General features: G+C 39.4%; 1 protein-coding gene across 9 annotated transcripts in view; it reads left to right on the forward strand.

Moving 5' to 3' along the window:
* The window catches only part of ATXN7L1 (ataxin 7 like 1), a 243,642-nt gene that overhangs the window by 210,773 nt on the left and 7,717 nt on the right, over positions 1–25,152 (forward strand). For all 9 annotated transcript variants that reach the window (XM_052001360.1, XM_052001361.1, XM_052001362.1 and 6 more), the window contains 5 exons: positions 4,656–4,738; positions 5,568–5,827; positions 12,254–12,446; positions 19,245–19,366; positions 23,419–24,361. In XM_052001360.1, coding sequence (XP_051857320.1) covers positions 4,656–4,738; positions 5,568–5,827; positions 12,254–12,446; positions 19,245–19,366; positions 23,419–24,361 — 1,601 coding nt within the window. The remainder of the gene's footprint in view (positions 1–4,655; positions 4,739–5,567; positions 5,828–12,253; positions 12,447–19,244; positions 19,367–23,418; positions 24,362–25,152) is intronic.

Below are 25,152 nucleotides of genomic sequence, written 5' to 3' on the forward strand. Positions count from 1 at the left end.
GGGGGAAGGAGAAGGAAGAAAGGATGTTGTCATTAGTTTGGTTTTGGTTTTTGATGGTGTATTTTTTTTTTAATCTCTCTGCCTTTTTTCCTTTTTTCCCCCCACCTCTTTTTCACATTTGTCAGCCATCTTTCTGCCCATGTCTGAATGGCCTACCTCCAAAACAATGTGAGGTATTGTGTGTGTGTGTGTGTGTGTCTGTGTGTGTGACAGAGAGAGAGAGAGAGAGAGAGAGAGACAGAGACAGAGACAGAGAGAAAAAGAGAGAGAGGGAAAGAAAGAGACAGAGAGAAAGCGAAAGCAAGCACGGGTGAGCTCAAGCACTTTTCATGCCAGGGTGGACTGAGTGCCCTCCACCTTGCCTTCTTTCTTAATGATTTGAGAGCAGCTCACAAGCAAAGGGTGCCCCAGCCCTAACTGTTTTCAGCTCTTAAAAATGAAGCAGAAATAAAAAGCACTTTGGCAGAAACCTGCTGGGGAATTTGGCTTAGGACTAAAGGCTGTTTTATTCACACCCCTCCTCCACCTCCACCCCACCCCTCATTCCCATCTCCATTTCTTTGAAATGGAACACTTCCATTCATCAGTTTCAGACTTTGTACCAGCAGCCACCCAGACAGATTTTTAGAGTAAAATATGCTGTTTACAACTATCCTATCCCTCTCCCCCACCTCACTGCACCTTTACCACCCTTCCCCCACCACACTCCATTATAGAAACCATCCAGCTCTTCGTTAAGTTCATTTATCCCATATTCACTTTCTACCCACACAAACACCACTACCACCTCCACCACCATTCATATCCTGGGGAGCCTTTGTTGTTATCATTTTTTTAAATAACAGCTAAATTTATATAGCACTTTGAGATTTGTAAAGCATTTACATACATTAGCTCTTTTAAACTTCAGCAGGGTGATTCTGCTGCTATCCCAACCTATATATGTGGAAACTTGAGGCTAAATTAAGTGACATGCTCAGGGTCATGTGGCTAGTGTGTGTCTGAAGTGGGCCTTCCTGTTCTCCGTTCCCTCCACCATGCTGCCAATAGCATATTGAGTCCAAACTCTTAATTTTATAGATAAGCAACTTGGAGGAACAGCAATGAAGAAATGACTTTTCCAGATCTATTCAGTCCACTGTTCTTTCCATTGCCTCACTCAACAGCAGAACCTGTTTCAAGATAGCTTGAGGAATGAGGCAAAGTCCTCAAGGCGCATAGGCTATCAGAAAGGAACTATATTAGAGTTTTAGAGCTATCAAGAGTTTTTGATCTCATCCAGAACAGCCACCTTAACTTGATAAAGAGGACATTTAGGTGAAGAGATTAGATTTGTCCTGGAGCCCTACAACTAGTTAATAGTACATCTAAGACAAGTTAGGATTTGGCTCTTGGAGCCCTGAGTTCTTACTATGACTCTACACTGTCCCTCTTAAATAGAGCAGCAGGTTTAAAATGGCATCTGAATAAACCATAAAGTTTCTGAGAAACTTCCTGGGTTCCACTTTCAAAGAAAGCCAGGAATATTAATGCAATGGTGAACTATATAAGGACAGTGCAGGCTTCCAGGAATGAGAATTTAGCTGTGTTTTACAGAGCAGATCTGCATTGTTGTGTTTATTCCTGGGAGTCACATTTTAGGAAGGATGTGGAGAATTGAAAGTGTTCAGTGGAGGGCAACCTAATGGCTAGAGCTAGACCATTTTTATTTCTTGGGATCTTTAGTCCAACACCCCCGCATTTTATAGATAAGGAAACTGAGGCCCCAGAAAATTGAGTAATTTGCCTGAGATCACATAGGGAAGGAGTGTCTGTCATAGGGGGGATTTGAACTCAGTGTTGAAGGGTTTCAAGTACATATCATAAAGGAAATCAATTGAAGGAACTGTGGTTATTTAACTTAGAGAAATAAAACTCATGATCTCTGTTTTCAGATATTTGAAGAGTTTTCATATGAAATCTTAAATCTTCTTGGCACTAAGAGAATAGAACTAGAAAATCATGTTTAGGTTTAAAGTCAGTAAAAACTTTTTTAAAAATCAGAGCAATCCAAAAATGTGATGCTGTACCTTGGACAAAGTGGATTCTTCTTCTTGGAGGCCTCTGAAGTAATGGCTCTATGACCACATGCTTAGTATATTAGAGAATGATTTTTTTTTCCCCAGTTGAACTAAATGGCCACTGAAGTGCCTTTTAACGCTGAAATTCTATGATTCTTTTGATCCCTGGTGAACAGGATTCAGTGGGGGGAAATTGAGAATGGAAACGTCACATAGCCTAGAAGACATGACTGTTTCTGAGAAATTGGTACATCAGATTTTCCCCCTTTATTAAGGTAGATGGCTCTTGTCACAAAATATGAAAAGGAAACTAGCTACAGGCTCAAGATAATAGCAACAATAACAATGGTGATAGCCAACATTTATAAAGTCTTTAAGATTTACAAAGTGCTTTATGAATATTACCAAATTTTATTCTCACAACACCCCAGGAAGTAGATACTATTATTACCCCCATTTTTCATATGAGGAAAATAAGGCAGGTGGAAGATGAGTGGCTAGCTCAAGGTAGGGGCAGTAGTGTTATCTTGACTCCAGGTCTAGGGATCTGTCCACTGTGCCATCTCTAAATATTTAACCAGCATTCATTGAGTGCCCAGTGTGTGCCAGAAACTTTGATTGGGGACAAAAAGAAAGGCAAAAAGGGCCCCTGCTTTCATGGACTTCAGATCCAATGGGGAACTAGAACATATAAACAATCTAGATATATACAAGATAAATTAAGATAATGGAGAGAGGGAAGTCATTAACATTAAGGAAGACTAGAAAAGGTGGGATTTTGCTGGGATTTGGAGGAAGTCATTAGGTAAAGAGCATTCCAGGCATGGAGGACAGCCAGTGAAAAAGCATTAAGTGGGGAGGTGAGTGTCTTGTACAAGGAATAACAAAGATGTTATTGGATTGTAGAGTATGTATGTGGACAGAAATAAGATGTAAGAGGAATGGAAAGGTAGGAAGCTGGCCAGGTTGTAAAGGGCTTAAAAGCCAAACAGAGAATATTACATTTGATCCTGGAGGCAAGAGGGAACCTTTGGATTTGATTAAATAGGGGAGTGACATGATCAGACGTGTGTCTTAGAATCATCTCTCTTTGTGCTTGTCTTCTGTCATCCAGGGCAATCCAAGCACATTAGCAAGCCTGGCCTCAGTAAATGGCTTGGGAAATCTCTTCTTCCCATATTCTCCAGGAGTCCCACCCAAACACAAGAAGTTAGCTATCCAAGATGCTTTTTATAATTTCTTTGGAGCAGTATCTCTTGTCAAATAGCAGCACCCCAGGGAAGTTCCTCAAAAAATATGAAGAATAAACATGGACCCTGGACCTACCAACCAATCCTTGAACCCATTAGCCATCTTCCAATTTCTGAAGGATAATAAGGGTTAGACTGTGGCTATGCTGTCTGAAATATGTGGGTAGCAAGAAGGATTTAGTGAGCCCAGAAGGGATAGTGGTCCCCCAAAAGGATTAAGCATAAGACAGGCATTCCTAGGAGTACTTAGACCACTAAACGTTGACATTGGGACAGAATAGTTTGCAAGAGCCTGTGAAAGCTAAGCTCTCAATCTCCTATCTCTCCAATTAATCAAAACAGGTATTACTGTCCTACCCTGATTTAAAAAAAAAAATCAAAACCAAACCAGCCGATGCTAAGTGGTTAGAAGGTGTCTGCCTGCTAATGACCTGCTTCAGTCTGACTCCTGTACGTACACTGATTCCTTCCCTTTCCTTTTGTCTGGGATCTGCCGGAAACAAGCCTTGGACACAAAAAGTCGAGTAGTTTTCTTGTTTCTGTTTTTGCATTTCTATGATAGTTCAGATTCTGATAGGAAGACATGGTAGCCCACTTGAATATAGAGCTGGCCTCAGAGTCCAAAAAACCTAGGATCAATTTTTACTTCTGACCTATACTGACCGTGTGACCCAGAGCAACTGACTTAACCTCTCAGTTCCCGAGGCAACTCTCTGAGACTCTTAAATTGAAAAGGAGATCCTGACCCGGGAGTTTTCTCCCTGGGAATTCTTTATACCAGTGAAATTACAGATCCAGATTAAAAATTGTTCTGATGACTGTTTTTTACAAGGCTGAGGAGACAGGGGGAAAGATATTTCACAGGAACATTCTCTAGTTAAAGGACTATAAGCTATAGCAAGTGAAAGATTAAATTTAGAGCAGCTCAATACAAATTGACCTCTCACTCCTCAGATAACCCTTCTTTGTGTTCTGGTTAGCCTGAAAACCCAAATGCTTCGATTTTTGACTTCACAGTTCTAAATCACACACATTATACTGGCGCTACAACCTTTCCTTGCCTTCCCTGAGAATCCTTTGTCCTGCCCCTGTCCATGGTGACAAGTCTTACAAACTCTCTGGATTCAGATGGAAATATGTCTATTTCCTCTAAGTGTTTCTCAAGGGGAAAAAAAAAAAAAAGGTAAAAGCATTTTATCTGCTGGTTGAATAAACAGATTGCCTGACAATGTCTTGCTCATTAGGGCAAATGTTCATTTTTTTTAAAAATGTAGTCTTGATGCCAAATCCTTTTTAGTTTCCTTTTTCTTTCTTATTTTTTTTTTTGTTTTGTTTTTTAAACCAGAGAGAGAATTTGACCCAAATAAACACTGTGGAGTATTGGATCCTGAGACAAAGAAACCTTGCACAAGATCACTCACCTGCAAGGTATTTCTCTTTCCATAAAACAATACTTCCTGCTCTTGCTGGGGTCGGTTGTCGAAATGTTTGCATGTCACTCTGCACGCGGCAGGGTGTGGAACTTCGACACGACCCCCAGCTGTTCTTTGTAGGGAAATGCTTTCTTCTCTTTCAGCAGAGCAGAATGCCTGCCTCCAGTAGGCTGGCATTTTAAGGGGGAAAAAATAGGCTTCCCTTGTTACTTGTGAGGCCAGACACTAAGTCATATTTATAGGCACTCACTGGCACTGTTCTAAACCCTGCTCCATTCTTATGTATGCAGCAGAAGCCGCACTGCTGAGGGTAAACACTCTAGTAAAGATGATATGCGTTGCCTCAAATCCAGCAATACCTGGTGGAATAGTTGACCAAAAGCAATTGTCATTGGGCAACCAAAGGCCCCAATTAGCATCCTGAATGGAGAGAGGAGCTCTTCCCCTTCTCTGTACTGGGGTTCTGTTGTACTGGGACAGTAAGCCAGCCTGCCTTTGCCATGATTTATGGTGTAAATCTAGCTCCCTCATGTTGCTTTTTTCAGCAAAGTTGATTGGATGGTGTCCATTATATGAAAGTTGTCATTTTATGCCATTTTTAGATAAAGCTTCCGCTTCCCAGTGATATACATATTGGGCACAGTTTAACCTAGCACTTGGCGTACTGGTTGCATCTTTATAGCCGCAGAAAGCCGTTGCCTGAAAGTTGACTTTTCAGCATCTTTTAATTTCTTTGAATTGCAATTTCAGAAATAGAGGGAGTGGGGAAGCAGGTGTACATGCTGACCAAAAAAGCTGCTCTTTTGATCCTCCTTTTCTTTTAGACACATTCACTTAATCATCGGAGGGCAGTCCCTGGACGGAAAAAGCAATTTGACATCCTTCTGGCTGAACACAAAGCTCGGTCCAGGGAAAAAGAAGTTTCTAAAGACAAAGAGCATCTCCCATCATCAACAAGGGAAACACATCAGAACCAGCCTATACCAGCACAAGACTCTCTTTTGGGATCTTCGGTGAACTCTGGGCCAGAACTGAAAGTAGCATCTCCTGCAAAATGCAGACCACCTAATTCTGTACTTCCTAGGTAAGCCTCCACCTCGGAAATGTCTTTGTTATGGTATGATTCCTTGATAGTGTTTCTGATGGCACAAAACTTCATATCACATTGTATGTATTTCAGTGTAGCAAAATGCAATCCATTACGGATTTTACCAGATGAAAATCACTAGTTATTTATCTAGTCATCTGCTGGTTGTCATCTTTGTTATAGATGGCAGAAGAGAGAATAAAACAGACACTAAGCACATGTATTGTCAGAACAGCCAGCAAAACTCCCCAGTAAATCAGGTTAAAATGTAATAGGGAAATATTGAACAAAAAAGAATACAACATAGATGATGTTAATTTGTGGTTTTCTAAATCAATATGCATCCCACAAAGTTCTCTTTCTATTTGAGTTTGATACTGCTGCTTTAGACCAATCAGAATATAGCCTGGGCCATTTCAAATTAGCATCAATTAATCAAGCTTTTTTTGAAGTCTTTGGGACTTTCCAAGAAGTAGGCTGGAATGAAAACTATGAGAGAAGAAAATATCCTCCTCTCAGTTCTTTCTATATAGAGGACTAATTTTCCTCTTTCAAAACCTTGCTCTTGGGAGCAATTAATTCACTTTGGTTGGGAACCATTTTGCCATCTTGGACAAAAATAAGAGAACATGATATATGGCATTAAAGCTCATTCAGATTTTTGAGCAGTTAAAGATCTACAATTTTTTTTGCTTTGAGAAATCAAGTGCTGTTTTGAGTATCAAAGTGATTTCTAGTTATAAAAGTCACTAGCTAGCATGCTATGCTTATGGGGGCCTGGGTATGGGAAGCAAGTGAGTATTAAGTGAGATCATTGAAAGGTAGAGAGAAGGTTGTGTTTTGTTGGTTGTTGTTGTTGTTGCTTTTAAAGAAGGAAAAAATTGTAAGAAAAGCATTTTTCAACAATTGTTAGATAATCAGCAATTTCTCTATATCACTTGTCTTATTTTGGAGCTTGTAGTTGGTCCAGTGCGACAGGTTGAGTTGAGTCCTTCTGTCTGAATGGGAAAATGTGATATTGGCCTAAGGTTCTGGACAATAGTGGAGTCCACAGTGATACCAGCTTCAGATAGGCCCATATTGTCATTATTGGAATTAGCAACAGCAGTAGCAGTAGCAATAGATTAGCTGTCCATTTGCATTGTACTTTCTAAGTGTCTCCTGCTTTGCAATCATTTTATTATGCTTTTTACCAAAAACCTAAAAGTGGTCTGGTCTTCTTATCCCTCTTCCACAATGAGGAAACTTTCACACCTTCAGGTTGGGTACTAGTCTTCTCTCTCCCTTCTTCCACACTCCATTTTGTCTGTTTATATGTCTGTGTCTATAACACTCTCCCAAGAAGAAAAGCTTGTGCTTGTGCTCAGTCCTTAGGCTCGTTATGAGCATGTGTGCTCATATGTATGTGGAATGTGGATGTCTGTATCTAGGCCTGTGCAATTCCTTTTTTCTTCATCTTTCATTGTATTTTCATTGTAAATTTGTGTTTTTGAGGAAACTGCATATGTTCTTGTTTTCTTAATCCAGTGACTAGGGGAGTAAGCAAATATGGCAGAAATGATTGGAGGGGACAGGATAAGGGCAGATCATTGGAAATGCAGAGATAATTAGCACAGTTCCAAAGTTAGCAGTCTCATTTTAAATGAGCCGTTCTCAAAGTTAACATAGACAAGAAAAACACTGACCCAACTTATTGTCAAGCTCATGGGAAGCAAAGCTTCCTATAAAATGTTCAAAGTTGTGACCAGAGTTCCATGCTACATAAAACAAGAAGACTCAGCATACATAAAGAGAATTTGATGGTATAATCAAGTAAAACTTACAAGTGATCTAACACTTATTATTGGTTGGCATAGTAGTTATGGCATATCTTATATAAATAGTAAGTAATTCTGATAAATATAAATAATCGGTATTCCTTTTCTATAGCTAACTAGTTTTGTTTTTATTTTTTCCTCTCTTCATTAATTCTATGGTATCTATAAAATAATTGTTGGTTTTCCTTGACTTCATCTACAATCTAATCTTAATTGTATTCCATACACAAACACATTCATTAAGAGAATTTTAATTTCTGGAATTTCTGGAAAACAGTTTCAGAATATTCATATAAGAAATCTTTGAAGATCATAATCTTTTCCATATCCCAAAGTTGTACCTCACTGTCCTTGGTACTGAAAGGCTCAAGGCAGAAACTCCATGGCATAAGGCTTGTGTAAAGGGAGATGGTAAAAATCAACCTGACAAGAGTAATTTGTGTTTAGTGAGGCAGGGCCCACTAGATCCCAGTGTTACTACAAGTAGTCTTTAAAAGTACCTCTTTAAGAACTATTAAACTCAATTTGACAGCAAGATGCCAATTCTACCTGCTGAACATGTGGACCAGCCTTCTACATAGGCTGATCTCTAACTCGTGGGCTGGTGAGCCTTTCTCACCAGGTATTGGGGATTCCTCTAAATCAGTACTGCTATAAAGAGCCAGCTCTCTTGCTTACTAGCTTTGTTTTCTCAATCAAGGCATTTGTCTCTGTGTTTTCTGGTCTTTTAATTTGAAATAATCTCTGCTCTTCCTACTTCAAACAATTGTTGTATCCAATAAATTATGAATGTGGAAGTATGATACAAGTATGAAAGGGAACAATGATGATATTTATACATCAGAATGATAAATAGATAGAACCTTGGGCCTGGAGTCAGGAATATCCACCTCTACAGGTTGTTGTAAGGATCAAATGAAGTTATCTTTATAAAGCAGTTGGTACAGTACCCTGTACTTATTAGCCATGTTATAAATGCTAGCTATCATTATTACCATGTTACATATATACACTCACTTTGCCCTTACTGATTTCAAATGTCTTAAAAAAAGAAATGTGGCTCTTAACAAAATTATTGAGGACCTGTGAGAGAATTTGAATCTAGATCTTCTTTCTCTTGCTCTCTGATGCTCTCTGCAGCTGAATTATCTCTACAACCCTGTGCAGATCTCAGCCTCTCTGGACCTCTTCATCTGTACAGGGAGGAGGTTGGGTTGGAGGATCTTCCCATCCCTCCCCACTCTAAATCTATTATTCTATCAACAGCTTCATCATATCCCCTTTCCCTCCCTTTGTCCATATTTTGGTTATGTTGTCCCCAAATTTCTGTCAAAGTCCTCAGAAAAAAGGCTGGGTAAGCTACTTTTCTGCAGGTTTCCCTGTACCAAGCTAGTCTTTTTTTTCCCCTTGAGACAGTTGGGTTAAGTGACTTGCCCAGGGTCACACAGCAGGACATGTTAAGTGTCTAAGGCCAGATTTGAACTCAGGTCCTCCTGACTTCAGGGCTGGTGCTCTAGCCACTGCACCCCAAACTGCCCCTGGACAAAGTCTTAAGGGGGTGGGGAGTTAAATGGAAACTAAAGTGTATAGCTTCTTCACCAACTTTGCCAAAATCTGGCTCTCTACCACTGTCTCCTGACTCATACATAGTACCCACCCAAGACTTGACCCCTGGCCAATTCCAACTATTAGAGGTAGACAATCAAGTAGTTCTACCCATAGAACTTCCATTTCTAATGTTAATCTCATCGGAGAATGTACTTCACACATGAGCTGTCCCCTCTCTAGGATTAAAAGCAGACGCTATCCCAGGACGACTAAACCAGGCCACCCTAATCTCCACTCGTCCTGGAATTAATTATGGTCAATGCTCAGAAATTTGTGGCTCCATAAAGCCACAAGGGCCCAAGCTCTGCCTTTCCTGAAACATAAAGTGACTGGAAATTCCTCCCTTTGGGCTACAGGACCCTGTCTTTGTCTCTGTTCTAGATGAAGAGTTAGCAGGATGATGATTAAAGAGCATTCTGCACCTAGCAAGAATCTTTATCACCCACTCCTAAGTCTCACCCTGGAAGGAATATGCCTAAGAACTTAAGAAAAAAGAAATGAAGCCTGATTTTCTCTCCTCATTTATAGACCACTTATATGCAGGAGCACATTGAGGATTTACCTACTGCCTCTATTAGCTCCAGGCAGAAATAGCACTAAGTAAATAAAAAGGCTTTAAAAGTTCACAGTTCACTTATGGACTTTTGCTTCGTGAGATGGCTACATCACATTTTTTCTTCAAAGAATTATAGACATACAGCTGGAATGGACTTCAGGGGCCTAGTCCAACCTTTCCTATTTTACAGATGAAGAAAATGAGGCCCAAGATCACACAGATAAGTCTCAAAGTGGGGGGGTTGAACCTAGATCCTCTGACCGCATAGCCAGTATTCCTTCCATTGTAATCATACAGCATCCCCTTGCTTTGCAAGTGACCATCCTGTTTACCTTCAAACACATACAATTAAATACAAGTTTTGTGATTGGGGGGTTTCAAGAAAACTAACAGAATGATTTATTTCCTTATGTTTGACCTTTTTGTTCCTCGTGTAATAGAAACTCTATTTTCTTACTTGTGGAAAAGTGATGCTGGTTAATAATTAGCCAAGTTATTTTTTGTAGTAAGCTAGAAAAACCCTGAGGGGCTTTTCTTTTAAAACAACTTTCTCTTCAGAACTCTGATTCAAAATCACACCCATAAAACCAGGTCAGATTTCAAAGAAAAAAAAAAAGGAATTTGGGATAAAAAGGAAAAGAAAAGGATACAAATGAACAGCATTAACATTCTCCTGTGACTTGAAGGGACAAGCATGGAAGCCAAAGGGAAAAAACAATAGTAAGAATTCCACTCTCAAAAGCTTCCTGCCTCCTTCTGTCTTTCCTTATCCCCTTTAGCCACCTGGTGAAAGAGAGTAAGAGGTAAGGAAATGGTTACTCATTGAATAAATCTTCCTTTAGGAGGAAAAAAAGCCTTTTCCTAAGATGAGTTTGCTGCTGCTTTGGAAGAATCCAGTGCTATGCAGCGCTTGCTATAGCCTTTTTTGGGGTGCAACAGGGAAGAGATAGTGGGTTTTTTTTTTAAACAAGCTTGTTCATAATCTAGATTGGAATGGCTTTTATTTGCTTTAATGAATTTTTTGGCTAAAGCATGTCACTGAGCAGATCTTCCATACAGAGCCATTTATGCTTAATTAAGAAAGCAACAGTTAAGTCATGTGGGACTTGGTACTTTAAAAGACATTTGGCTGATAGGAGCCAATAGCATCATCTAAGAGGAGGGCTTTTTTTCATACCAATATAATATCAGTACTATAAAGAAAGGATTTAGCCACAGAGAGGATGCTGGGAGGGAAGTAGAAGATGTCTTTTCTTGTTCATTTGTTTTGCTTTCAATGTGCTTTTCCACTGAGTCTTGTTCCCACTTCCTCACTAGAGCTCCAAAGACCACTGACATCACTGGTCCAGACCTTATCCTCTAAGATATAGATAAAACAATAAGTTTGTTCTCCATAGATTCATTTAATAATTCATTTTGATTGGTTCTGATTATAATTGTGTGAAATTGGAAAACAAATTTCCTTTAAAATTGATTTCTTGTTGTATAAAGTATTTTATTTATTAGGAGGTAAGGATTGCACCAGTGATTTATTTCATTGGTCTGTGGAGCTCCTGTTTGTCATTTTTTCTGTAACTTAGTCTTAGAAGAGAAGAAGTTTTTAACCCTAGAGTCCTTAGAACCCTAAGGGACTAATAGATAAATTTCAGGAGGTCCATAAACTTGAACGAGAAAAAAATACATCTTTATTTTCACTAACTTTTGTTGAAAATTAAGCATTTCCTTCAACTACGTATATATTTTTAATTATTCTGAGAAGAGGATCTGTGCACTTCATCAGACTCCTAAATGAATCTATGACTTAGAAAAGGTTATAAATCTCTGAGAGAGCTACCTAGAACACTGAGAAGGTTAAGTGACTTGTTCAGGGTCACACAGTCTCAATGTCTTAACAAAAATGGGTTTTCCTGGTTCCCAGGCCAACTCTATCCATTATGCCATGCTATCTCTCTTTGGCATCTTCTATGGTATTTTTTCATGCATTCTGCCCCAAAACCAGTGACAATAAGCTAGAGCCTAAGACTGAAGTATCTGAAAATTTAGAATTTGTATCACTGATTCATAATATCTCCCTGGATCAATCAGTTGTCTTCTCCAAGATTCAGTTTTTCCATGTACATATTGTCAGAAGCAATCTGATGTATTAGATCTGGGCAGGGGTCTAAGAGACCACATTAGGAGTTGCTAATGTGTAGTAGAAAAAAGTTTCTACACCAGGAATTCCCTATTAACCAATTGACCCTTCTACACACCCCCACCAAAAAAATGAGGATGATGATAATTGCATTACCTTCTTTTTCTGAGGTATTATAAAGATTTATAATGTGATCACTTAGAGAACAATCTTAACACATACAATATGCAATCATTCAAGCTTTGTAAAATTGACTAAAATCAGGGGCCTTAATAATGTTATTGTTTAATCCCTCCTTTGCTCCTTAGACCATCATCTGCAAATAGCATAAATAGCAGCACATCTTCAAATCACAGTGGATATGCATCAGAACTGCCACTACCCTCAATTGGAGGAGATCTAGCCAGTCGGTTATCCAGTGACGAAGGGGAAATGGATGGGACGGAAGAGACAGAGAAGTTAGATTGCCATTATTCTTCGCATCATCCTCGACCTCTTGGGGTAGGTTTCTTCATGTCTGTCTCCCCTTTTTCTGCTGTGCTTCCTGCGTATTCAGTTCCCATCATCCCAAAGCTCCCTAGACTCAATGAGAAGCCAGTGGCAACAAGAGTTTTTGTGTCTGGGGAGCGTGCTAGCCCTTGAAGTTGAATAGCTACCATAAAAACACCCTTGAAAATCTCATAAGGGAGAAAAAGAGCTGCAAGCTGATTATGATCCTTTAAATTGCTGAGTATTTGTGGTCCACCTTGAAGCAGTAACACTTGAGGAATGGTATTTATGTAAGTGCACTTGTGCACTGAACTCATGGCCTCATCCATCTAAAAACGGAGCATCGGCTTTCAAGGGCTGCTCTCACCCATCTGCTCAGAGAACTGTCTGTCTTAGCAGTACCCCAGTCTGGCTGCTCTGGTTAGTTTTCTTCCCTGTTGCTTCTAAATTTTATTGTTATTAGTAAGTGTGACCATATGGCACCAGAATCAAGGAAGCTGTAGATGTCTATGAAGTGGGGGAGGAAGGATTATGTCAGCGTGATAAAAGGCAGCTCTTAGAACCCTCAGCAACATTTTTTTTTTATAATAGCTTTTTATTTACAAGTTACATGCATGGATAATTTTACAGCATTGACAATTGCCAAACCTTTTGTTCCAATTTTTCCCCTCCTTTCCCCACCCCCTCCCCTAAATGGCAGGATGACCAATACATGTTAAATATATTAAAGTATAAATTAAATACAAAATAGGTATACATGTCCAAACCATTATTTTGCTGTATAAAAAGAATCGGACTCTGAAATACTGTACAGTTAGCCTGTGAAGGAAATCAAAAATGCAGGCGGGCAAAAATATAGGGATTGGGAATTCAATGTAATGGTTCTTAGTCATCTCCCAGAGTTCTTTCGCTGGGCGTAGATGGTTCAGTTCATGACTGTTCCATCGGAACTGATTTGGTTCATCTTATTGCTCAGCAACATTTTTTAAATAAAGAAAGCCAATGAAAACTGAGGTGATGGTGGTTGTTATTCAGTAGTTCAGTTGTGTCCAACTCTTCCTGACCCCATAGTCCATAGCAAACCAATGGGGTTTTCTGTCAAAGATTCTGGAGTGGTCTGCCATTTCCTTCTCCAGTAGATAAAGGCAAACAGATTAAATGACTTGGCCAGAATCACACAACTAATAAGTGTCTGAAGCCAGATTTGGATTCAGATCTTCCTGACTCCAGGTCCAACGAGTTTGCTAGCTGCCTCAAGGGGTGGTACACACAAAAGTGGAGATTTTTTCATTTTTGACATGTGAATATTAGAAAAAGATTGACAGAGGCAATGTCAGTTACTCTTGGTAGGTGAGATTGGAATAGATGGTGTAACTTCACCACCCCTGCCAGCCACTGCCCCCTTCCAGCCATCCTGTGGTCTATATGGTACTTGGAAAGAATGGTAATTTGACCCAGGATAAGGACTCCAGAATTGAGTCAGCTGATCAGGATTGCAGCAAGGGAAGACTTGTTATTTGTTGTTTAGGCCAAATTGTTTCTTCTTCTTTACAGTGAGAATATTGACCTAGGTCACAACTTCTTTTTCCACCCCTTTTTGTCTAAGAAATTTTTACATAACCCCAACTACATAGGTATATGGAATTTATAGAAAATATAAATATTTACTGTTTAAAAAAAATCATAGTTTCATAACCCCCGCATTCAGTTATTCAATAACCCATATGGGGTTACAACTCTGTTTAAGAAGCTTTAGACTAGGCAACCTCTAAAGTCCTTTGCAGACCTAAATATTTAACCCTGTAACCTGTGATTTCATTCATGTGAAGAACTCTGCTACTCATATAATAGCCCAAGACTTGGCCACTCGGCCTGTGCAATGTCAGCAGCAGACCAAGAGCATGAGAACAGAGGTATCTCTATCCCTGTGAAACTTCCTAGTGGGCCTGAACCAGATTAAAATATAATCAGGAAATGTTTAACAAATAAATAAAAACACAAATACAAAAAACCCACACAAGTACAATAATGTCGATAATTTTGGGGGTTTTGAAATCAATATGTGGACAGCAAGGATCTGTTTCTATTTGAATTTAACTCCACTGGTTCAGAGCATTCACAAATTTTGATCTTCTATCAAAATTCATCATAATCAAATGTAGAAATTTTTCATGAATAGTGTCAGGTTTGGGACATAGTAAAATTTTAAAGCCACCCCCCCAAAAAAATACCCAGGAATAACAAAAGGAAGTTTTCCCACTTCCTCCTGAGAATTGTTCCATAAGATGTTTTGATTTCCAGGAAGAGTTTCCAGTATGAGAACTAAGCCAGTACTATGTCTGGGATGAAGGCCAAAGAGCTGCTGGAAGTCCCAAAGGAAGGGAGAAAAGCTAAATTTGAGTTATAGAGTCATTTGCAAACTTACCTAAGCTTTTGACTTAGCCAAATGTTACCTTTTCACAGTCTCTCTTCTCCTTTTGTTGGCTCTCTTAAAATTCCTAATTATAATCAAATAGTATTTATTAAGCAACTTCATCCATATATTTCAGCCATATGTTCCAAATTAATCAATCCAGTCAACAAGCACAAGTACCTACTATGTGCTAGTCACTCCCCTAGATACTAAAGATAGAAGTACAGAGAATGAAACATTTCCTTCTTACAATGAGTTTACATTCTAATAGAAGATACAAGTATGTATGAATATAAAAATATAAAATTAATAAATCTATATTAAATAGTTTATTAAAAATTAGTTTGGAAGAGAGAGTATCAGGGCCTGGAAGAATGTAAAGATTAAAGAGATTTGGCCATAAAAGGTTTTCTGAAAATAATCTCATTGATGGATGTTTTCTCCCTAGATTGGTCCTTGGACATAATAATGCCTTTATGCACTCCTACTTTTGGATTTCTTTTCCCAAAAAGCGGTAACATCTCAAGTCATCAAAGAGAGTTCAAAAGGTCCCCTAGAACAAGTTTTTTTTTTTTTTTTACCACATCTCTGATGAATGGTCATATTCTCTTTGTGAAGTCTTTCAGAGATTAAAAATTCACTGTATTATGACAAACCTAAAATCTATTCATGGCCCTGTTTTACAACATCTCCAGCAAGTGGTCATTCAACATTTACTCAAACCCGTCACCTACCCGGAGATTACATTCCACTTTTAGGTAGCAGAATTGTCAGAAAAGTTTCTCTTTATATGAACCAAAATCTGCCTTTGTTGTAACTTTGCCCAGAGCATCTAGAACAAGCAAAAAATTAAAAAGCCTAATCCCTCATCTACATGATAGTCCTTCAAGTACTAGAACACAGTTACCATGTTCTCTTTGTCTTTTCTTCAAGATAAATATCCTCATTTCCTTCAACTAAATCTCATATAGCATGGTAAGACCTCTTTCCATTTATATTGCCTTCCAAATAGGATGTTCTTCAGCTTATGAATGTGCTTCCTAAAATATGGCACCTAAAAGTAAACACAGTATCCCCGATGTGCTGATCAGAGCATTACAATTAGAAAGGGTTCATCAGCTCTAATCCTGAATACTGCCTTCCACTACTGACTTGTTAAGTTTGCAGTTTCCTTCCTTTCAGTGTTTCTCATATGACTAAATTTACCTGTTATCATGTAATTGTAAAATTGATGACTTGAACCCAAGAGTAGGCCTTTACATTTAATATGGTTAATCTCCACCATTTTAACCTGTCAGGATTGTTTTGGATCTCAACTCAATTATCTATTGTGTGAGCTGTCCCTTCCAACTTCAAGTAAGCTGTAAATTTAATAGCCACAGCATTGATTACTTTGTCAAAGTCACTGATAAAATCATAGTTCAACCAGAAAAATTCAACCTTATAAAGGAAATCTAATGTATTTTATACATGAGAGCCCTCCAAATATCTAAAGATGGTCATTTTGGATGTTCCCCTATCACCCAGGCTCTCCAGATATACTGGCTTCCTATACTGTGACTACATTCATTCTGGAAATTCATAGCTATCAGTACAGCATAACATGTTTTTTGACTAATTAAAATCATGAAGTTTTTTTTTTTGTCTGCCAGGTGACACTGTTGTTGGCTAATCTAAGCTTTTATGGTACTAAAATACTCCAATCCTTTACTCACAAACTGTTGTTCAAATGAATTTCCCCTATTTTGATCTATGAAGTTTGTTTTTTTAATCCTGTTCATAAAAGATTTTTACATGAGAATATAACAAAATAGTTTTCTCCAGTTATTATGAGATTTGGCTCAGTTCAGTCTGCATTTATGCAGCTTCTGCTCTGTATAAACATTGATCTATTATGAAGAATATAAAGGAAGAAAAGAGCATAATTCTTAACTGTGATGAATTTAGAACATAGGTAGGGTTATGAGACAGATCAAACACATACATAATTCCAAGGCAACATGGTGATATGGGAGGCAGACTTTGAAGATATTCACTCAAAAAAATATAGAAGAGGCACATCATACACAGGCATTGGGGGGAATGTAGGCTAAGGATTGGCCAAGAAGATGGGAAAAGAGCAGTCTAAACTGAGAAGACAGATATGGGAGGAAAGGACAAAATAGGAAGATATGGAGACAAATGAACATGTTTTTAATGTGGGATTTGAAGTTTGGCTTTGAGAGGGGGGAAATAAGAACCAGTAAGAAGACTGGCCTGGCTGGATTAAAATGGCCCTGCTGGGAAGTCATAAGGGAAAAGTTTGCACAAGACAGCTTAATACAGAGGATAAAGTCCCAGTAGGGCCCATCAAATCCCACTTATGAATGTGGGACAGTGGGCAAGTCAGTGAGCCTGGTTCTTCAGTCATAAAATGCACCCAATATCTACCTCTTAGAGGTTTGTAATCATTTTGAGAATTAAATTAGATATATATATAAAGACCTTTGTAAACTTTAAAATGCTCTATAGAGCAGGGATTCTTTTTTTTACTTAATAGTATTTTATTTTTTCCAATTATGTGTAAAGATAGTTTTCAACATTCATTTTTGTAAGATTTAGAGTTCCAGATTTTTTTCCTTCCTTCCTTTCCCTTCCCTCTTTTCAAGACAGCAAGCAATCTGATATAGGTTGTACATGGATAATTATTTTAAACACATTTCAGTATTAGGTTGTGAAAGAAAATCATAATAAAAGGGGAAAAAAACACAAAAAAGGGGAGGAAAGGGAGAAAATAGTATTCTTTGATCTGCATTCAGTTTCTATAGTTCTTTCTCTAGCTGTGGATGGTGTTTTCCATTCCAAGTCTATTTACTGTATTGCTGAGAAAAGCTAAGTCTGTCATAGTTGATAATCACACAATCTTGCTATTACTGTGTCCACAGTTTTCTGGGTTCTGCACACTTCACTCAACCTCTGTCCGTGTAAGTCTTTCCAGGCTTTTCTAAAATTCACCTTAGAGCAGAGATTTTTAACACATTTTATATATCATGGACCCCTAGGACAGTCATGTGAAACCCATGGACTTTTTTTCAGAATAATGTTATTAAATGCATACAATAAAGTAGAGGAGGATTACATAGAAAACCAGATATGTTGAAATAGTTACCAGAATTTTTTTTTTAATTCCTGTACCCAGTTTTGAGAATCTCTGATACAGACACATAATAGAGTGTTGAAATTGGAGTCAAGAAGACCTGAGTTCAAATCGTTTCTCCACTTTTTTTTTTTTTTTTTTAGGCATTTGGAGTTAAGTGACTTGCTTAAGATCACATAGCTAGGAAGTGTTAAGTGTCTGAGGTCAGATTTGAATGCAGGTCTTCCTGACTTCAAAGCTGGTGCCCTATCCACTGCGCCACCTAGCTGTCCCTCCTCCACCATTTCTTAACTGTGATATATAAGGCAAATCACTTAACCTTTTCCAGGCATCAGTCCTCAAAATGAGGAGATTGTGTATGATTACCTCCAAGGATCCCTTTAGCTTTAAATCTAGGGTCTTTTTATATGCCAATATTTTGATTAGAAGACTGGATGAGTAAATAAAATTAATTGAGGTCTTCGAAGTAGAGGTTTCCAAACAAAAGAGTCTCTAAGGTACAATCCGACACCTTATTTTCACAGATGAAGAAACTAAGCCCCAAAGAAGCTCTTTAACTTACTTCAGGCCACACAACTAGTAAGGTACAAAACCAAAATTCAAACCTAAATTTTTTCTCTCCAAATTTAATATTCTTCCCACTGAACCAAGCTGCCACTTACAACTTTTCCTCTAATTGCCGCTCAGTAGGGCCCTTTTGGTCCAAGGTCAGGATTTGCATTTGTATCTGCTAAGGTTATAAAATTACAAAACTATATTTAAGAAAAATTCAGCACCAGCCCTGGCTGGAGTCAGGAGGACCTGAGTTCAAATGTGACCTCAGACATTTAACACTTCCTAGCTGTATGATTCTGGACAAGTCACTTAACTCCAATTACCTCAGCCACAACCCCACCACCCCCAGTTTAAAAACAAAAACAAAAAACGAAACATTCAACTGACTATGGGTCAACTGGACTTCATTACCTACTACACCCACCTATTTCTCTGTACTTTTCCAGGTCAGGTTCTGGTGAATTTAGCCATTAGTTATGCAGACAGTTCTAGTGTGACCTGATGCTCTAAATTTGGATCTAGGCTTCTGCAGAAACTCTGGCTCTCACAGTGAAGCAAAATGGAGATTTTTTTGCTTTTAGTATTATTTGCTTTTTTATTTCAAGTGATATTGTGCCCAAGAGTGTATTTATGCAAATGTTGCTTTCTCTCTACAGTTTATATTAGCTTATTAACCTGTAATTAAAATTAAAATGTTTTGTTTCAGTTTTGTTCATTTGGGAGTCGCCTCATGGGACGAGGGTACTACGTGTTTGATCGGAGATGGGATCGCTTTCGATTCGCGCTAAACTCTATGGTAGAAAAACACTTGAATTCACAAATGTGGAAGTAAGTGAAAATCTCCTATGCAGCATAATGCTACATTTTCCTTTATGTCTGAATAAGCAGCATTGTGACAGAGGGGATAGAAAGCCAGCCTCAGAACCAAAAAGAAAGCTTCAAGTCTTGCCTTTGACATTTACTGGCTCTGTGTCTCTTGGGCACATCATATCATCTGTCAGCATCCTAGGCAACTTTCTAAGACTAGGGATTTCAGAGAATGTATCAAATCACATTGGTGAAGGAGTTCCCTGGGAAGCCACAGGTTTAGTCCCTAGGCTATACACACACACAGATACACACATTCATATATACATTTACATACATACATACATACATACATATATCACTAATCTCTGTAAAGTAGGTCCTCAGCAAAATGGGTTTGAGGTGAAATAGGACTCTTGCTTTTCCAACCTCCCTTTAGCTCTTCCCACTATCTTGGTGTCTCATCCTTTCTAATCCCCCAGTTCCTATCTTTTGCAGTCTTATTTTGGAAATGGCTGTCAGATAATGGATAGTGAGAGTTAAGGTGTTGGCATCTGAGGTTTAATATTTCCCAAGGTTATCTGCATTTTAATAAGGAGCTCTTGAAAAGGGGGGAAAAAACCCAATACATAAAAGCCCAGAGGAAGAAAGCTATCCTGGTTGACTGGTAGGCAGTAAGGTCTTGCCCAGTACCTCCCTCCCATGATACTGCACAGACAGCCACCTTCTCTCTCTAACAGCAGAGGTAGTCCCAAGGCGTTCTGTCCTAGGACATGAGCTGCATAGGGACACTGGTAGTGGTTCTTTATTCTCAGAGGAACAAAATGGCATCATCATGTTGGGGGTCAAGGTACAATGTGCCCTACTGTGGCTCTTCAGATCAATGGGAGATTAGTTGACCCTATTACAGGTGAGACACAAGTAGTCCATATGAAGGTTAGGAGTACATATGTCTCTCAAGTTGCGATTCTCACATTTCTTTTAACTATTGTAATTCTGTTTGTGGGTATGTCAGTACCACAGACCTTCTGTCTTTATGCCCAAATGGTCTATAATTCTGATGAAAATGATACTTAAGTTTTTGCTAAGTGAACTTAATCCATATAAGCCAAACCAAAATATTAGGAAGGTAAATCTTCATTCAGTAGCATTTTTCTTTTCTCCAAGCCCAATCTAAAAGGAACTCTGGGTTCCTTTTTATATTGTTACTCTCTTAAAAAAATAAAATAAAAATAAAATCTTATTTCCCATGAGGTGCCAGCTGAACTAAACAGTGTGTATCAGATGTAGTGAACTATAGATTGAATGTTAATATATTTGTAAGGAAGGAAAGGAAGCAAAAGACTTTTCCTTATTTAAGGCACTGCCCCTTGGATCTGAAGAGATAGTGTCTGTGTCCACTAAGGATACCTCCAGTTAGTTTCACCTACAAGGTCTTGTCTATAATTATTTGAATACCAGGTATTGTTTGCCTTCATGAAGTGTCTGCCCTTCTTTGTTCTCTGGGGATCAGAAGGAGTCTTCAATATTTACAGATCCTTGCTTCATCTATTATGAAAAAAGAGTTGACCTATATCTGAGTTTCTGGTGTTCACTCAAATGAAACTCAGTATTCCCCACACTACCCCCCCCCCACAAGGTCTCTACAACCCAAGCATTCTTTTATTCTCCAACTCTGTGTGTGTGTGTGTGTGTGTGTGTGTGTGTGTGTGTGTGTGTGGTTTCTCCCATCATTGAGCAACATTAAAGCTAATTTTGAAAAGTGAGACATCCCTTTGCCCTCCAGGTGCCTTTATCCACATCCACTGGACTCAAAAGCTGGCAGAATAACAACTGGTGAGGGCATTGAATATATTAGGAAAAAAGGAAGGACCGTGACTAATTTTTAATACTATTTTAGGCAATTCTGACAGTATTATCATCACAAATGTAACAAGGTCAACCTCTTATTTTCCATGCCTATTGACAGAAGAACTGTATATTTTTTCATACCTTATTGAAATATATCAGTTCCATGTCACATGGAAGTTACTGAGAGCTGAAGTGGAAATGAATTTAGCAGCTCAGAAATCACTGCCTTTTGGTTCTCAGAAATAAGTACATATAGAAGATTGGGAAAGCTGGCTTCTGATTTAAGGTGGGCACTTCAAGTCAAGAACTTTCTCCTGTTTCCTGCATTCTTTCACTGCTTCTCACCTGTATAATGCCATACCCCATCTTGGCTCCGCTATGTTCATGCTATGGTGGAATGATAGAAAGTTGAGGGGAAGGACAAAAATTGTGTTTTAGCTGCCCAACTGTGCAGGCAAGGAAGGAACACTTCTTCTCTGAAACTGGTTTGAAAAAACAACATTGTGAAGGGTGACTCAGAGGACAAAGGCAGAAACCCTCAGAAGTGAAGGCCAGCAGAATGCAGGCCTTGGTCCTGACAAGAGTCTGCATGTTTAAGACAGGGTGAATAATATGGTCTCAGCCATTGCCTTGATAACAAGCAAGACAAGGAGGCAGAAAACTGGTCGTTCCCAATACTCATGTCAATATGGCTATCCACTTCTGGTATGTGCCTGAGCATTTACTCCCATTGAAAATTGCTGTCATTAAAAACTGTGGATATAGTGCTGAGCCTAGAGTCAGGAAAATCTGTGTTCAGATCCTGTCTTAGACTGGGGGCAAATCAGCCTCCCTTAACCTATAAAATGATTATTTTGGTAATCTGATAGCACCTGCCTTACAGACTTGTTATGAGGCTCAAACAACATAATACTTAAGGCATAGAACAAACCTTAAAAGTGTGATATAACTGTCAGCTGCTGTTGTTGCTTTTGTGACAAAGAATTCCTGATCATTGATAGAGTTACCGTTCTCTGAGCATACACTAGACTGGGGGGTAGGGGGGTTGTCACAACATCATCTTTCCTTCCATAGGCACAGAAAGAAGTATCTTGGATTCCAATCTAAGTCCTTAAGAGTAGTTATTGTTGAGAGGGGAAGGAAGGAGCAGTGGAGTTGGAGGCAGTGATAGAAGTAGTCTGGAAATCTGTTCTTTCATTGACCACCTAAAGGGAATAATTCCTAACATCTCTGCACCTGCCCCAAATGGCAGTCTTCAAGGTCAGATTAACAGAAACTTGTGCCCCTGAATTCACCTGGAAAAATAATTACAAACTGGACTCCCCCAAATGGAGAACATTATGGATGCTAAATTTTTTATTTTTAGATTTATGTATGCAGTCATTTTATTATCTAGACCCAGTAAAGGGTAGGGTAGAGAAAGAGGGGAACCCAATGACTTTGGATCATAAAGAGGCAAATTTGACCAAGTGCCACTCTAGGGAAAGTTGACTAGGCTTCAGGGAACAGTGACTGTGTAGCAGGTGGCTAAGGGAGAGTTTTGGGAAAGCAGCATGAAACAGGAAGGTGCCAGCCAAGGCTGTAGCCTCATACTTCCCACTTCAAGCCAATGCCTCGAGGCAGAACTAGTCCTGCCTTCCGCAGTCACAAGTGAACATTTCCCATTAAAAAGAAATAAAGATGAAATTTTTAGAGAAAATATCAGTACATAGCACCCTCGTTGTATTCCGGATTGCATTTTTGCCTTTTACATGTGGATCTATCTAAAATTAAAGCACTCCAACACTCACACACACACACACACCCCACACACAGAAGAGATTAGAATCTGAAGACATAGCCAGAGGATTGTGAGAGGACCTGGATGAAAATTGTTGCTCTGCCACTTAATATCTCAGTTTTCTCATCTGTAAAATAGGGAGGATGGTCAAGATGACCTTTACTTAAGGTTCTTTCCTCCTCTAAATACATAATCTTATGATTTAAAAAATTCTTTTTGAGCCTACTATTGGAATTTCCAATATAGTACTAGGGTAAGGTGAAAAGGAATAGTATGTCAGAGCAATTAAGAACATGGCACTCCGAAGGTTTTTGTTTTCCATGGTTTGGTACTCGAGAGATTCTCTTTCCCAAATTGAGCTGCTCAGACCTCATCCGGGTTTCAGAAGGACATTGCCAATGCTGATGCTTGCTTTGTTCTCTCATTTTTCTTTCATATTTAGGAAGATTCCTCCTGCAGCAGATAGTCCCATGCCCTCGCCAGCAACACATATCACCACCCCTGTTCCAGCATCTGTTTTACAGCCTTTCAGCAACCCTAGTGCCGTGTACCTTCCTTCAGCACCCATCAGCTCAAGAATCACTTCTTCTTACATAATGACATCAGCCATGCTCTCAAACGCAGCCTTTGTGACAACATCGGACACGAGTTCCATCGTGTCCCACACCACAGCTTTCCCCCATGTGGCTGCAACGCTAAGCATCCTGGACCCAACTTTTAAGGCTCCATCTGCTATGTCCCCAGTGCCAGCTGTCATCCCTTCCCCATCCCACAAGCCATCCAAAACAAAAACCAGCAAATCCTCAAAGGTCAAAGACCTGTCTGCCCGTAGTGATGAGTCTTCGAGTAACAAAAAGCGGAAGCCACAGTCTTCTTCCTCTTCCTCCTCACTAACCTTGCAGACATCTCCCTCGTCTTCATTTTCAGGGCCCCACAAAAAGAACTGTGTCTTGAACCCAAGTTCAACATTGAACTCCTATCAGGCGACATCTTCCTATAACAGTCTGTCTGTGCACAATACAAACAATGGAACAAGTCCACTCAGTGCCAAAATGGAGCCCTCAGGACGAACTTCACTGTCAAGTAGCTCCACAGACTCCGTAAAACATATGAGCACAGTAGTCAGCAGTATTGACTCCTGTAACCTGTCAGTGCCCTCCTTGGTCCACCATGCAGGGGATCTGTCCCTGGCCGCTCACAATGCAGTGTCTTCTCTGCCCCTTTCTTTTGACAAATCAGAAGGGAAAAAGCGTAAGAACTCTAGTTCTAGTAACAAAGCCTGTAAAATCACTAAATTGCCTGGTATGAATAGCGTTCACAAAAAGAGCCCATCCAGCCTTATCTCGCCGGTGCCAGATCCTGCTAACAGCTCCATCGCTCGGCAGGTAAGGGACCCCGTCCTCCCAGGTGCCCTTTTTTAGGATCCTCACCCCTGTCATGGTGGGCTGCATGAGCTGATCAGAAAGAAATGATGATTCCCCCATCCAGGCTGGGTCATGCCAAGATAGCTGAGATATAACTAGGCAGGCAGAGGCAGGGAGAAGCAGTAGGTAGCATGCTGCACTCAGATTCAGGAAGACCTGCTTGGGGATACTGCTGCTGGTGAACATGGGCAATTCACGGAGCCTCAATTCCTCCACCTGTAACATGGGGATAATAACAGCCATAATACTAAACAGAGTTGTGAGAATCGGATGAGACAATATATTTAAAATGTTTTGTATACTCGAAAGTGCTTGATAATTATTTATTATCATTATTATTAGCACCCCCAAAGGCTTGAATGCTTATAATGTTTGGGTTAGTTGGCCCCTATGGTCTTATCTGCCTCTTCAGGGTCCAGAATTCCCCTGAAGGATTCTCTGCCCCTGGTCCTTTCTTCTGATGAGTTGGTTCCTTCCAGAACCTCCATTTTCAAGGAATATGCCAGGCTATCCATGTCTTCCTTCCTTTCCAGTCTCTACTTCTAACTCTATGGACTTTCTCTTTCTCTACCTATGTTTATACCATCCTTTTATTTGTTTTCTTCCCACATTAGAATGTAAGCTCCTTGAGAACAGGGACCACCTTTTCTTTCTTTCTACTTATATCTGTGTTCTCAATGCTTGGCACTCTACCTGGCCCATAGTAAGTACTTAATAATGCTTGTTACCTTGACTTATTTCTACTATATCCT

The sequence above is a fragment of the Antechinus flavipes genome, chromosome 5, assembly GCF_016432865.1.
Source record: "Antechinus flavipes isolate AdamAnt ecotype Samford, QLD, Australia chromosome 5, AdamAnt_v2, whole genome shotgun sequence".
In the NCBI taxonomy this organism is placed as follows: Eukaryota; Metazoa; Chordata; class Mammalia; order Dasyuromorphia; family Dasyuridae; genus Antechinus; species Antechinus flavipes.